At 45.3% G+C, this 15,277-nt stretch overlaps 1 protein-coding gene across 1 annotated transcript; it reads right to left on the bottom strand.

Annotated features, from left to right (window-relative positions):
• Positions 1-714: 714 nt before the first annotated feature.
• LOC132529533 (keratin, type II cytoskeletal 6A-like) lies at positions 715-6,214 on the bottom strand. Its single transcript, XM_060166150.1, has 9 exons — positions 5,592-6,214; positions 4,376-4,590; positions 3,972-4,032; positions 3,732-3,827; positions 3,441-3,605; positions 2,837-2,962; positions 1,791-2,011; positions 1,538-1,572; positions 715-1,424 (listed from the first exon to the last, which is right to left on the bottom strand). Exons 1-9 carry the CDS (start codon positions 6,129-6,131, stop codon positions 1,123-1,125), a joined length of 1,761 nt encoding a protein of 586 aa, XP_060022133.1. The 5' UTR covers positions 6,132-6,214; the 3' UTR covers positions 715-1,122.
• Between the last annotated feature and the right edge of the window lie 9,063 nt (positions 6,215-15,277).

Here is a 15,277-nt window from a genome sequence, read left to right as displayed (position 1 = left end):
CAAGGACCCTACTTCTTTGAGTCTCTGTGAGAGGATTATGTGGTAAGGAAGAACGCATTTCCATTCTTATTTTGACTCCACACTTCAAAAAATCAACACCTGTGCTTTGTGTCTGAGTCTTTGGATCCTGAATTTGCCCAGTGTTTCCAATTTTTCCCTGTCGAAAGGATTATTGGGATTGACAATCATGAAGTACAGCTTTCTGCATTTGTACTATTTCCTCAGGACACATTGCTAGAAGCATAATTTCATTTCAGAAGTATGTACATTTAGATTATTCCTGATACATGTTGTCAGGCAAGTTTCTTGGTCATGAGGCATTTCTCAGTATAAATCAAATATCTTACTCTCTAGTCAATGTCCTGATCTACTTGGACTGTAATATGATTCTCTGGGGAGTATGGGTATCCACTGGGGCAGGAGGAGGTAGACAGTTAGAGGCCAAGTCAGAGAAAAAATCTGCTGCCACCTGGTAAGGGCAGTGAAAACACACTTTACTATGATGATGGACCTGATCCCTCCCGCTTCAATTGCCAAACTCTTCTTGGAGGACTCCTGAGCAACCAGATGCTAAGTTGCTGTTTGTCAAATTCTCTAAAGGAGGGGGGCGACGCACATGGCAATTGGGAGTATGCTTCATTCCTGAAAAGGCATTTGCCCGATGAAAACCGCAAGAACCATTGGTAACAAAGCAAGGCAATGTGAAACCACGCATTATAGTATAAATCTGCTTTATTTAGCAATACAAGTGAGCAAAGAGCAGAGGAAGCATCACAGGGATACAGACCCCCATACATCATAGAACTAGTCACTTGTGCTTTCATGATCACTGCAAGGGAGGAACACAACACCTGTGAGATGGGACATACTGGGCCAGTGGAAAGCTAGGGGGATTGCCTTGTTCTGGAGTAGGACCCAGACAGGGACCTTCCGATGGTGAGCAATGGAAGCTCAGATGCAGCAGGTGTGGCAGAGAGGACATGAGGGCACTCAGCAACTTCAGTTCTAACTCAAGGAGTAAGAGAAGAAAGAAGCAGGAGAGAGGAAGCAACTGGAGGAAAGGGCAGTGAAGCCAGAGAGGGAGCCTGAGATGCTGTGGGACCACGAGCCCGTGGGAGGTGTTCAAGGCCTGTAGCTCTTCCTGCCGGAGGAGGAGGTGGTGCTGAATTTGACGGTGGAACTGCTGCCCCCGGAGGAGCTGAGGCCACCACCTATTGTTCTGCCACTGCTGGAACTGAAGCCACCTCCAACGCTAGGACCACTGCTGTAGGAGTAGCCACTGCCTCCGCCCATGCCGTAGCCGCTGCTGACACCGCCTCCGCCCATGCCGTAGCCGCTGCTGACACCGCCTCCGCCCATGCCGTAGCCGCTGCTGACACCGCCAGCACTGCCATAGCCACTGGAGGTGGTGGACTGTACCACGGCTGGAGAGGCAAGGAGACAAGGCCATGACAAGACATGGTGAGCTCACTCTGCCACACAGAGTCCAGTCAGAAGAGCACAAGGGCAAGGGAGGGAGGCAAGTGAAGGTACTTACAGATGTTGACTTGTCCAGCGCCTTCCCCATACAGCCTAGGAGAGAGGAGACACAGCCATTATGAGACCTCAGAGCCAGAGCTGGACCAGCGTGGGAAGCTTTGGCGTGAGGAGACCCATGGGGAACGTGCCTTCTACGTGGTTTTCTGGGAGTGGCATTATGGCCACGACTAGAGTGCCCTCCAGTGGTGCTCACTGGCTGGACACCTTGGAGATGGACCCAGATGTTTGAGGAGGTTGTGTGAGTTACTCACCTGCACTCCTCGCCCTCCAGCAGCTTCCTGTAGGTGGCGATCTCCACGTCCAGGGCCAGCTTGACATTCATGAGCTCCTGGTAGTCCTTCAGTAGCTGCGCCATGTCCTGCTTGGCCTTCTGCAGGGCGTTCTCCAGCTCGGCCAGCTTGTTCTTGGCATCCCTGAGGGCCAGCTCCCCACGCTGCTCTGCATCGGCGATGGCGGATTGCAGGCTGGTGCACTAGAGGGGAAGATGGGCAGATGAACCTGCAATCTGGACTCCTGAGGAGATGAACCATGGTTCTTCTTTCCCAGTGAGGAAGAGCTCTAGAGCCCAGATTCCATGGAAAAGGAGGTTTGATTCTTTTTGTCCAGTCTTTTTCCATTCTGCAACCCTGAACTAGGCTAGGAGCTCCCTATACGCCTCTGTGTTAACCGCCCTAATGAAGATGGAGGTGGTGAGTGCTAGAAGATACTACAGCAGACCCAAGACCAGGGGACATTGGAAGAAATGGACCCACTAGCTTCTTCTGAATATTGACAGTTTGGGTAAGTGCATGTGGGTGCACACTAACTCACACAAAACCACAGACACCCACAGTGAGGAGATGATTTCACTTTAAACAGCTGCGACCTTGCCTTCCGTCCACTTCACATTTTTGGAAAACCCTCATTTGTCCTGTGTCTTTACTCAGCTTCTTTTTCACATCGAATCTGAGCATATTTGCAGCACTCTTCCTCACACTTTCTGGCCTGAACTTTTCTTTGCCAACTACTGTCTTGAGTTCCTAAATCAATCATTCCTCTTATTGAATCTCACTTCAGTGCCTCAAGACTGTACCTTTGTACTGTCGACCAGTCGGGATTGGTCCTGTCATGCATTTGTTTCCTGCTCTTGGGTTGGGATCCATCTCTCCAAACTGTGGGAACTCACTAAGGGAGGAAGTACATGTCCTCCCCTCTCTGCTGTTCCCTCAGTGCCCAGGAGTTCCCTACATGGTGGTTGATGATCCCTGGTGGTCTAGGAAGGAAAGGATGCTTTTCTCCTCCATGGTCCCCACCATACCTGCTTCTTGACGTGTTCAATCTCAGATCTCAGCCTCTGGATCATGCGGTTGATCTCAGTGATCTCCTGTTTGGTGTTGCACAGGTCGTCCCCATATCTGCACGCTGAACTCTGCAGCTCCTCGTACTGTAAACCAGAGGGAGAGAGGATGGTGTTCATGGGCTTCACAGGACACTAATCAAGGTTTTCACAAATCGAAACTAATGGTTTCTCCACAAGGCGTTTTAAGAAAATTGGTGTTACAAGGTCATGGACACTGTACACCCATCACACACCACCCTTGGTAGGACCACTGACTGCCTGGCTCTCTTCAGGACCAGAACATCCTCTGTACTGTTTCTGAGAACCAGCATCAGGATGAAGCTAAAGCAAAGATCCCTTGGCCTTTATCTATGGTAGCTTTTGTCCTACATTTAGGTTCTTTGACTTACTAGACTTGGACATAAATACTGTAAAGATCTACTCTGTTGGTTCAGGGTACACGTTCTTTGAGTGGACCCCCGCTTCCTAGATGTAGATTTCCCGAGTGAAGTCTCGGGAACCCTTGCTGGTCTTCCGGGGGGAGGTACAGGGATTCTTCAACAGCTTCCCCCTCACTGCTCACCTTGCACTTGTACCAGGACTCAGCCTCCTCCCGGCTCCTGCGAGCGATCTCCTCATATTGGGCTTTGACTTCAGCAATGATGCTGTCCAGGTCCAGGGTGCGGTTGTTGTCCATGGAGAGGACGACAGAAGTATCTGAGACGTTGGTTTGCATCTGAGCCAGTTCCTGCAGAACATGAGATCGTCAGATCCTCTTTTCCCATGACATTTACAGAGGTACCCAAGCCTAAGATTTTCCATCCTTTGCAAATCTCTTTAGAGTCAATAAAACAGAGTGTGGAAAGATGCTTACTGCTTCATAGAGGGCTCTGAGGAAGTTGATCTCATCTATGAGAGCGTCTGCCTTGGCTTGTAGATCAACCTTAGTCATGTAAGCAACATCCACATCCTAGGGAAGAAGCCAAAAACTTGGGATCAGATGAGCCAAGCCCTCCTTCCCAGTCTGCTCCTCCTTTAGTCTCGCTGATTATTCTTTTCTCAGAGTCCTCTCCGTCGGCAAAGAAACATGAACCCCTGATCTTACTCATCTTACCTTCTTTAGATTCACAAATTCATTCTCTGCTGACGTGCGCTTGTTGATTTCATCTTCATATCTGGAATTAGAAAGGGTAAAACCTAATTGAGTCAGTGGTGAAGATGATACAGAAAAGGCAGCCTGGGATCCCAACTTCCCACAATGGATATATCCAAATGGAGCTTTCCTGCCAGTAAGCCTAAAAGATGAATTCTGTGGTCCCTAAATTGTTTACATCTTTACTCTCCCCATCCACCTGTATGGCCCTTTTGTTCTTTGGGGTTTGTGTTTAGGCAAGAATTGTGGTTTCATTTCCATGGACACGTTTTACTAAGAATCATGCCCTCATTTGGACCTGGTCATCTAATAGACTTGAAGTGTGGGCTTCAGGAAACTGAGCCCTTTTCTCTCCTGTAACTCACTTCTTCTTGAAGTCCTCTACCGTGTCCTGCATCCCCCTGAGCTCTGAGTCCAGACGGCTTCTCTCTGAGACAAGGTAGTCCAGCTGTCCCCTGAGATTGTTGATGTACTGCTCGAAATAAGGCTCCAGGCTCTGCCTCACGGTCTTGGTGCCCTGCTCCTGCAGCAGGGCCCACTTGGTTTCCAGGACCTTGTTCTGCTGCTCCAGGAATCGGACCTGGAGAAAGACAAGATGGTTATTTGTCCAACAAAGGAAAGAAGGAAGGAAGGAAGGAAGGAAGGAAGGAAGGAAGGAAGGAAGGAAGGAAGGAAAGAAGGAAGGAAGAGAGGTGAGTTGACTGTCCCCAAGCAGATCTGATGGTCCCCATGGTGCTGGGCTACTCCAGAGCATGTACAGAGGCTCAGGCTGACAGTTCTGCTCCCCTGACTGTTTTCCTTCATACCACACAGATCTCACTGGCCAAGTTTCCCCAGGGAGCTATCAGATAGTCCCTCTTCTCAATTACGGAGCCTGTCAGTAAGTGACTTTCAACATTTCTTTTCTTCCTCTTGATAAGCACAATCACAAATGTACTTTAAAATAGTATTTCTCTCGTATATTGCGCAGAGTTATTTTATAGAGTGTATCTCAGTTAAAGGGATGTCAAATGTTTAGAATCTAATGGTTAAATTCCAACCCTATTGATGATTGGATTTAATCTTCTTTCCCATCTAGTGTATGAGTCCCTCTAAAACAAGCTCCCTTAATGCTCATGATCTGGTTCTACAAGTTAAGTATTTCTATGCACATATACATGTTTCTGAGTCTTTTTTTCCTGTAATTTCCTTTGGTTTTTTATCTTCTTTCCTTCCCCGCCGCCACCCCAGCTAAGGCTCAAGTGCTGTTTCCACTGTAATTCCCTTTTTAATTTCTTAGACCCTTCAGAAGATCACGCTAACTCATTCCATTCTCTCAGTTCCTTTCCTTTGCTTGAGGGTTATCAAGAGTGGAGAATGCTTCCCAGGCAGGAATGAGAGACATTTAAGGGATCAGTAGCTGTAAATGATTTTTATCACCTTCTACCTGTGGCCCACATGGAGCCTGTCCTGCATCCCAGTGGAGAGCTGGCCCGAGTCCCCTCCTCCCTCTCTCCCGAGACTCCCCCTGGTAGGACATTGGTTGCGTCTCTCGACTGGGGACTCTGAAATCCCAGTGGAGGGCAGGTGCTCCCGGCTCACCTTGTCGATGAAGGAGGCGAACCTGTTGTTGAGGGTCTTGATCTGCTCCCGCTCCTCAGTCTTGATTCGCTGGATGGTGGGGTCGATTTGCAGGTTGAGGGGAGTCAGGAGACTCTGGTTGATGGTGACCTCTTGGATGCCTCCAGGGGGGCAGACGGAGAAGCCAGAGCCCCCATAGCCACCACCAAAGCCAGCTCCACCACCGAGCCCAATGCCACCACCAGCTCCACTGCCGAAACCAAATCCACTCCCGGCTCCACCTCCAAAGCCAAGGCCGCCTCCAGCTCTGCTGCCATATCCGCCACCGAAGGCACAGCTGCCCCCTCCGAGGGAGATCCTCTTGGAGCCCCCTATGCCATAGAGGCTGCGGCTGCCAAAGCTAGCTCCTCCACCCACTCCAGTGAAGCCTCCACTGCCCCTGGAGCGGCACACGGACATGCTGCTGAAGCCAGAGCGGTTGACCCCAGGGACTCTGGCTGAGCCGGCACTGAAGACACGGCGGCTGCCGCTTTGGCTTCTCACGGTGGATCTGGAAGTCATGGTTCCTGAAGTCGAAGAGGCTGAGGAGGGCGTGAGAGGTGGAGGGTAGAGCTGAGAGGAGCAGATCGGTGAGATGAGGTTCCCAGCAGTGGCTTATATATGGGGAAAATGGGCTGGGCTCAGTGCTGGAAGGTGAGCCTGCAGGTTGGGGAGGCTGGACTTTACAAAGAGTGAGATCACCCCGAGGCACTATGAAGGTATGAAGTATGAATGTTGCTTCTTTTGCATCCTTTACTCGTGGAGAAATTCTCCTGGCTTCTAGCCTTGACTTGATCACAACACAATAAGTCTGGATGTAAATTCACTGAAGTCATGTGTTAGTCATGTTCTCAAACAAAGGAGACAAGGAGTTGATCTGTGGTAATTGTCCCCTCCTTCTGCTTACTCAGACACTGTTCTGTTTGCCCCTTTCCCACACAGTTTTTCTCTTCCACCAGCACCACCCTTCCCATCAAGTTGGACTGCCTCTGAGAGCTAATAGGCATTTGCCCTGTGGCCTGAGCAAGAAGTGGCTTGTGGTGTTTTTCCGCCATGTTTGCACCTGTCCTTCTGGAGCTCCTGGATGCTTTTCTGGTGGCCTGGCCTGGGAATGGGGGCTACTTTGGGGACATGACCCTCCTTTGAAGGGCAAGAGGGACAAAGGATCTGAGTTTTTACAGCATAAGAGCATCTCTATCCTGTGTGGAATTGGCAGTTTCATAATAGGATAAGAGATCTCCCAAGCCCACCCTGCCCAGAGATCTGACTTCTTGTGATTTCTACCCATGCCTGCACCTCCCTCCCTAGTGTTTGTTTTCCCATTGAGCTGATGACCCTGTACATTTTTTTAACCAAATGAAATTCATAGACACCTTTTTCTCTGGTTTTTTGGAATGTTAACTTAGAGTTTAATTTAAAGAAGCTAAAATGAGTAGGACAAAAATCATTAAGGGAATTCACTGCATTTTGATGCCCATAGATTCTGACTTTTCTTATGAATCAAGAATTATATATCTTAATGTGGTGTGCACAGAAAGTTGAGGGGCATATAGAAGCAGTGAATCATAAAAATGTGCCTTTATAAGTGTGATGATGTCACAAGTAAATTCCAAATTTATATTTCTAATCTCAGTGCTTGAAATCTCAATTCCCCAGACACATTCTTAGAGGGTGGGAAGGCTGTCAAGTGAGCATGGTGTTTGGTTTATGGGGAAAGAGATTCATTTCTTAGTCCATACATTAAGTAGTAAGAGGAATATTGAGAGCAATTGTAGGCATGGTGATTTATGAGAATATCTGGTTAATTGACAACCAAGGGAGGAAAGACAAACTCCCCTATTGAGATGAGCCTGAGAAAAGCTCTTGTTACTATTTTATAAGCAATTCAATCTCTCCAGTGTTACGGAGGCACAGCATCCAGGAGAGCAGGACATTCCCTACCCAAAGGAGTGCTAACTCAGCATCTGGCAGGAAAGAGGTACCTTCGCAAGGCAATGGAAGCAGCTCCCCTTCCTCCACCCTGGTTGCACAATGCTTTACTAAGAAATGTGATTCCACCCAATTCTGAGAAAGAAGCTTTCCTTTCCATGGCATGGTGTTCTGAGCTACTCTCTTGGGATAGATTCTTTAGACTTGGCATGGATGAGGCCAGGAGGGGAGGAAGGGTTAGCAAGTCAAGTTGGAGCAACATGCATTTGTCCAATGTCCTGTGTCTATGTCAATGTCCCATGTCTGTGTCTGCTTTCACATTGCAATGGCAAAGTTGAGTAATGGTTGCAACAGAAGTGTGTATGACTGGCAAAGCTTAAAAAATTTATTAGATGGCGCTTTAAAGAAAAATGTGCCAACCCCTGGTTAAGAGCAAGGGCTCTGGAGACAGAGTGCTCAGGCTCACAGGCTCCCGTGGTCTTTATGCAAATTACTCATTTTTAAAGCTGTAAACTGGGGGATGAAAATAGTACCTGTCTCACAGTGATGTGAGGATTACGTGAAATAATTCACGTAAAAGTCTTAGCACTGTGTCTGCGCATAAGTTCTCAATGAAGATGAGCTAATATCATCATTATAATGGAAGTATGAAGAAGCTTGGTGTGTTCAGGGACCCACAAGAAGCTTCAAGAACAGAACACAGGGACAAACTGTATGTGTCTGGGAGGGGTGGGGAGAAAATGCGACCAGTGTTGCAGGTTTGTGCCACATTAGTAAGACCAGAAGCCACAGGTAGAAGTTTGTCCTTGCTCCTGGAGGCCATGCAGAGGCACGAGATCAGAAGTGTGATTTGAAAGCTTGCTGGCACTCAGAGCAGCAGGCAGGGAAGAGCTTTTCTCCAGCAGCAGCTCCTTGCTCAAGGGGCTGGAAGGAAGCGGTGGTCAGAGGAAGGCAGCATCCAAGTCCTAGGAGAGAGCCTGGCAGGCTGCCCTCTCCCTCTTGCGGAGTCAGGTTCTCTGCTGTAACCCTCTTCCGGGTCCTTATCTGTCCTCTGGGCTGTGCACACGGGGACAGGCTTCTGTCAAACAGCACAGGTGATCAGATCACTTCCTCTTTTAGTACTAATTGTATATCTTTTCCAGGGTGGGAGCAGACTCGTCCTCCAATGATGTATATAATTCAATTGCAGCAGGAACCTCACATTCAACCATTTAGCCTATCAGAGGATGATTTCACTTCAACATATTATCCAATGTGAAATTTGGCATGTGCACCAGATAGCATCAGCAATGTAAAGTATTATGTTTGTTTCATTTCCTGGCACAAGTATTTCTCCTATTGGTAGATTTATAAGTCATTCATATATATATCACCACCTGCCAGGGAATGCTGTTCTAGGAACCAATTCCAGGGACCCTGACACTGAGTCATGTCCACTGAGAGGGCTCATGAGAGACGATGAGGGCTCCTGAGAGAGTGGAGGGGGAGTCAGGGAGGAGGGACCCTGCGGCTGATCCATTTCTGTCCACTCTTTTCAAGTCCCACTACCCTTAAAAGGTCAAGGGCAAGTGGTTCATTTGCCCTTGATTTTCTCTATGTTTCTTTGTCTGGGTGTGGGAAGTGTGCCGTGTTCCCTAACCCATTTTTAGAGTGCCTCCCTGGACTAAGCTGTACTTCTACCCTCCTCTGGAATGCAGTACTCTGCCCTCTTCCCCTGTTTTAGCGCCCAGGAGAGGGTTATGTTCATAGGCAGTGGGGACCCACTGGATGGTTAGAGAATTGACTTCTCACATGAAATCTTCCCAGTGATCCTGAATCATGTCCTATGGTGGAACACAGGGGAGTTATATTTTCCCAGAGGAGAAAGGTGGGGAAGCCGGACCTTCATAATAAGATTAAAACAAAGAATGATAAGCCAGGCAACTATGTGAGAGAAACTGAAGCAAAGCTGCATGAGTAACTCCAGCAACAGCCAGCCTCCTCCTCAGCAGGCTGCTGAACCCAGCCTCTACTCTCTGCTGGGAGAGGCTCCATCCAGGCTGGTGTTGTCTCTCATGGCCATGGAATGAGGAAGGGCTTTGATCTAGGGCCCAAGGATTAAACCATACTCCTTGCATTTTTCCCAGCATGGAGGAAGGCAGGAGGGATCCCCTGAAGGCTGAGCCCATGGAAAGTCTGCCTCAGGAGGATTTGCCTTGTCTTTCTGTCTCCCTGGGTGGAGCTGGCAGATGAGAATGAGGAATAGGCCATTGTCACATTCCGTCAAAAGCTTAAGACTAAGTGCCTAACCCTGCAAGCCCCAGAGCAGGATGATGCTGTTCAGAGGGAATCCCACAGACCCAGTCTTGTCCCTGGGGATCACCCATTGAAAGAGAAACACCTGCAACCACACATGTAAAAGATGGAGACAGTAGCACTGTCACCGACCAGGGTTCTTAGTTGCCTTAATCAATAGAAATTGATCAGAGGTCAGACAAGAAATTCAGGCAAGGCTTTATTGGGACCCTTACTGCAGCAGCAGGGAGTGAGAACAAGTAACGTATTTCCTTGCTAGCTCAGGAGCGAGCTTGTTCCTTATATAGGGTGAGGGTAGGGGTGTGCCCAGGGGTCGGGCTGGAGGGGTGGCTTAGGTGATTTGGCCACCCCTTTGGTGGTGTTGTGTGCAGGGGGCATGCGCAGTACCCTGCTTTTGCTCCCAGGTCTTCAGAAGTGGCAGTTGGGTTTGTTTGGTCTTTTTGTATCTTGTTGTCCATAATTTGCCCCAACTGCACATATACAGTTATTTTTAGTCCCTTATAAGTTTCTTTGTATTTTGTTGTTCAAGGAGATGCTTGCCCAGGTGCAAGCACTGCAGCAAAGGGTCCCAGGACCCAGGTCCCAGTCTGTCTCAGCACCAAAAGTTGGAGTGGAAAGTGTAGCCTTCTATGATATACAGAGTGGTTCAGAAAGTATTGAAACTTTCAAAATTGTATTACTTAGTAACCATGCTGTATATAAACATGTAGTATGCACTAAACAGTAGAGCTTCCCTTGTATTTCTCAATTTTCACAACAGAGTCCACCCATTTTTGGCAGAGAGCACAGTGATGGCGTCGCATATCTGGATATGATACCTGCGTGGCTTTATTCACAGCTGCAGGTAGTTTCTGACAACTCTGTCTTCCAGCAGGATGGGGCTCTACCTTAAGTCGATCATGGGGTCCAGAGGTCATGGAAAGAACACCTTCCACGGGGCTCAGTGAGATGCTCGGTTCAAAGTATTGACCTCTGGAACTACAGTCCGAAGTCCCCAGATGTCACTCCATGTGACTTCTAGGGGATATAAGTCAAGAACCTTGTGTTTGTCCCACATCTTCTCATAGCCTGGAGGAAATGAAGGGAAACATTGTGGCTGCCATTTCAATTATCAAAAGTAATGTTCAACAAAGGGTCTGGGATGAATTGGTACAATTATTAGCCTACAGAATTGAAGCATGTCATGTACCTTGAGGGACAAAAATTGAGTGTTTGTACAGTTATAGAAAAAAAACCTCTGATTTTCCCCTTCAACTGATTTTGGTACCTCTTCTTATAAAAACTAGTTACTGAGTAATACATGTTTGGAAATGTTCATTTCTTTCTGACTCGCCCTGTACATACTGGTATTGGGTAGGTAGGTGCACTTGAAAGTATAAGTCGCTGATAAGTGCATCATTGGGCTGGGACTGAAGGCATATTTGGATGAAGGGGACAACCTTTGGCTTTCCTAATTGATGTGGGGAAACTAGTTGGAGGAGGAGGAGCAACTGGTATCTCGTGAGTGAGGCATTTTAATGCTCTGAAGCAAGAGTGATGCAGGAGGTGAGAAGTGTTTTAGAGAAGATGTGAGGATGGGGAAAAACAGGCTGAACCCCAGGGCTAGTGTGGAGCATGCCTGGGATGAGTAGCAAAAAAGAGCATGGGGAAGAGGACAAGGGGCCAGAGCCTCCTTTGTCATATGTCCTCAGTTCTCGGTAGGAACAGAGGTTGAAGAGAGCCAAGCCAGGGCTCCAGGGGAGACCAAGGAAGTGCCCAAGAAGAGTTACCAGTGGACTGGTTTCTTTCTCTCTCCACTGCCTCCCTCACATCCTTGCCTCCTTTCTTATGTCTGCCTCCTCTTTGAGCTTCTGGTTTTCACCTCCTCACCTCTGCAGGGTCCACCTCTCTATACTGTGTCATTAAAAAAAAAGTATAGTTGGGTGAAAATTCTCCAACATTTTAATAAGATACACGAAGTATCTGACTTAAATAACATGAGTGATTAGAAAAGATGCACCTTATGGGATGATGTCTTCCTACATCTGCCTTCTGGTTAAACTCCCTTTATTTCAGTAAAGGGGAAATATTGGTTAATTATGAATGTACTGGGTAATTCTCCCCACCAATTCAGGATGATTTGGAGTAATTCCTACCCCCAAAAAAATTCATCTCAAAACCAGCTGAATGTCCTAGAGAGCAAACATGCCTCCAACTGTCTCCTCTGAGATTTCTTGGCATTCAATGGCTACTTCCATTTGTTAATCCTTTATAATCTTACTTTAAATCTAGGGTTGGAATTAGTAACAGATCATTGATACTCCGGCACAAGTCTGTGGAACTAACATTGCAAAGGAGACCTCAGGTTGGATCTGTTACATTTAGCTTCCTTCCGATTTTCCTCTGCCCTTCCCTCAGCCACTTCCAGAAAATAGCTTGAATTTTTCCAATAGGCCCAGAAGAACATTCAAGATGGCTAGAAAAGTTTGGACCCTGTGGCAGAAACAGTTGATTTGGCTAATCTAGATTCCATTCCTGAGTTACTTTTTTCTTTCCCGTTTCCGCTTTAGAAACTTGAAACATGAAATATTCTTTCTCTTAAAAATTTTTGTGCTTATTGAGGTATAGTTTATATACAGTGAAATGCACAGATCTTAAGTGTGGTGTTCAATTAATTTTGACAAATTTGCTCACTTCTGTATCCACACAATATCAAGACATAGAGCACTTCCATTCCTCCAGAAAATTCCTCTGTGCCCTTTCCCTTTAATCCCATTGGCTAAAGCAATCACTGTTTTGATTTTTCCACCTTGAATTAATTTATTTTAGAATTTTATATAACTGGAATCACACAGCATTTACTTACATATTTATAAATATATACGTATATATTTGTGTGTGTGTAGTTTTTTCAGTCAGCAAAATGTTTTTGAGATTCATCCAGTTGGTTGTGAATATTGATAGTTCATTCTTTTTTATGGCTGAGTACTGTACCATTGTATGAATAAACCACAGTTTCTTTACCCATTCTGACTCGTGGGTTCCTAAAATATTTCCAGTTTGGGGTTACCTTCCATTAAACAGTTATGAGCATACTTGTGAGTCTTTGTGTTGACATATGCTTCATTTTCCTTAAATAAGTACCTAGGAATGTAACTGCTGCATCAAGAGTAAATGTACAGCCAGCCCAGCCAGGCACATCTTATGTGTATATAACCAGAGCCATAGAAAATTCCATTCTTCTCTCTCTCTCTCTCTCTCACGCACACACATACACACACAGATGAGTAAATGTATATCAGTTTTCTAAAATGGTTGAATCATTTTTTAACATTAGACTTTAATTTTTAGAGCAGTTTTAGGTTCACAACAAAATTGAGCATGATGTAAAGAGTTCCCATATACTCCCTGCCCCCTCACACACATACCATTCCCCACTATCAGCATCCCACATCAGAGTGGTACAGTTTCTACGGTCGATGAATCTATACTGCTATAAACATCATGTACAGGTTTTTGGGGTTTTTTGTTTGTTTATTTATTTATTTTTTTATACAGCAGGTTCTTATTCGTTATCAATTTTATACACATCAGTGTATATATGTCAATCCCAATCTTCCAATTCATCACACCACCATCTCCCCCCCCGCCGCCATTTTCCCCGCTTGGTGTCCATACCTTTGTTCTCTACATCTGTGTCTTAATTTCTGCCCTGCAAACCGGTACATCTGTACCATTTTTCTAGGTTCCACATATATGCATTAATATACGATATTTGTTCTTCTTTCTGACTTACTTCACTCTGTATGACAGTCCCTAGATTCATCCACGTCTCTACAAATGACCCAATTTTGTTTCTTTCTATGGCTGAGTAATATTCCATTGTATATATGTACCACATCTCCTTTATCCATTTGTCTGTCAATGGGCATTTAAGTTGCTTCCATGAACTAATAGTGCTGCAATGAATATTGGGGTGCATGTGTCTTTTTGAATTATGGTTTTCTCTGGGTATATGCCCAGTAGTGGGCTTGCTGGGTCATATGGTAATTCTATTTTTAGTTTTCTAAGGAACTCCCATACTGTTCTCCATAGTGGCTGTATCAATTTACATTCCCACCAACAGTGCAAGAGGGTTCCTTTTTCTCCACACCCTCTCCAGCATTTGTTGTTTGTAGATTTTCTGATGATGCCCATTCTAACTGGTGTGGGGTGATACCTCATTGTAGTTTTGATTTGCATTTCTCTAATAATTAGTGATGTTGAGCAGGTTTCATATGCTTCTTGGCCATCTGTATGTCTTCTTTGGAGAAATGTCTATTTAGGTCTTCTGCTCATTTTTGGATTGGGTTGCTTGTTTTTTTTTAATATTCAGCTGCATGAACCGTTTATATATTTGGGAGATTAATCCTTCATCCAATTGATTCATTTGCAAATATTTTCTCCCATTCTGAGGGTTGTCTTTTCATCTTGTTTGTAGTTTCCTTTGCTTTGCAAAAGCTTTTAAGTTTCATTAGGTCCCATTTGTTTATTTTTGTCTCAATGCTATGAGATTATAAATCAATTACAGGGAAAAAAACATGAAAAAGCACAAACACATGGAGGCTAAACAATATGTTACTAAATAACCAAGAGATCACTGAAGAAATCAAAGAGGAAATAAAAAAATACCTAGAGACAAATGAAAATGAAAACACGATGATCCAAAACCTATGGGATGCAGCAAAAGCCATTCTAAGAGGGAATTTTATAGCAAAACAAGCCTACCTCAAGAAACAAGAAAAATCTCAAATAAACAATCTAATCTTACACCTAAAGGAACTAGAGAAAGAAGAAAAAACAAAACCCAAAGTTACCAGAAGGAAAGAAATCATAAAGATAAGAGCAGAAATAAAAGAAATAGAAACAAAGAAAACAATAGCAAAGATGAATAAAACTGAAAGCTGGTTCTTTAAGAAGATAAACTAAATTGATAAACCATTAGCCAAACTCATCAAGAAAAAGAGGGAGAGGACTCAAAGCAATAAAGTTAGAAATGAAAAGGAGAGATTACAACTGACACTGCAGAAATACAAAGCATCCTAAGAGACTACTACAAGCAACTCTATGCCAAGAAAATGGACAATCTGGAAGAAATGGACAAATTCTTAGAAAGGTATATCCTTCTAAGACTGAACCAGGAAGAAATAGAAAATATGAACAGACCAATCACAAGTAATTAAATTGAAACTGTGATTAAAAATCTTCCAACAACAAAAAAAAAAATCTTCCAACAAACAAAAGTCCAGGATCAGATGGCTTCACAGGTGAATTCTATCAAACATTTAGAGAAGAGCTAACACCCATCCTTCTCAAACTCTTCCAAAAAATTGCAGAGGAAGGAACACTCCCAAACTCATTCTGTGAGGCCACCTTCACCCTGATACCAAAACCAGACAAAGATACTACAAAAAAAGAAAATTACA

This window comes from Lagenorhynchus albirostris, chromosome 11, assembly GCF_949774975.1.
Source record: "Lagenorhynchus albirostris chromosome 11, mLagAlb1.1, whole genome shotgun sequence".
NCBI lineage: Eukaryota > Metazoa > Chordata > Mammalia > Artiodactyla > Delphinidae > Lagenorhynchus > Lagenorhynchus albirostris.
The sequence above is the reverse complement of the archived record's forward strand: the minus strand, read 5'-3'. Positions and strand labels throughout refer to the sequence as shown.

Coding starts and splice junctions, on each gene's coding strand:
- LOC132529533 (XM_060166150.1), bottom strand. CDS start 6,131: ATGACTTCCAGATCCACCGTGAGAAGCCAAAGCGGCAGCCGCCGTGTC. Junction 2,963..3,440: donor AGTCCTGGTACAAGTGCAAG/GTGAGCAGTGAG, acceptor TCTGGTTTACAG/TACGAGGAGCTGCAGAGTTC. Junction 2,012..2,836: donor TTGAACACGTCAAGAAGCAG/GTATGGTGGGGA, acceptor CTTCCCCTCTAG/TGCACCAGCCTGCAATCCGC.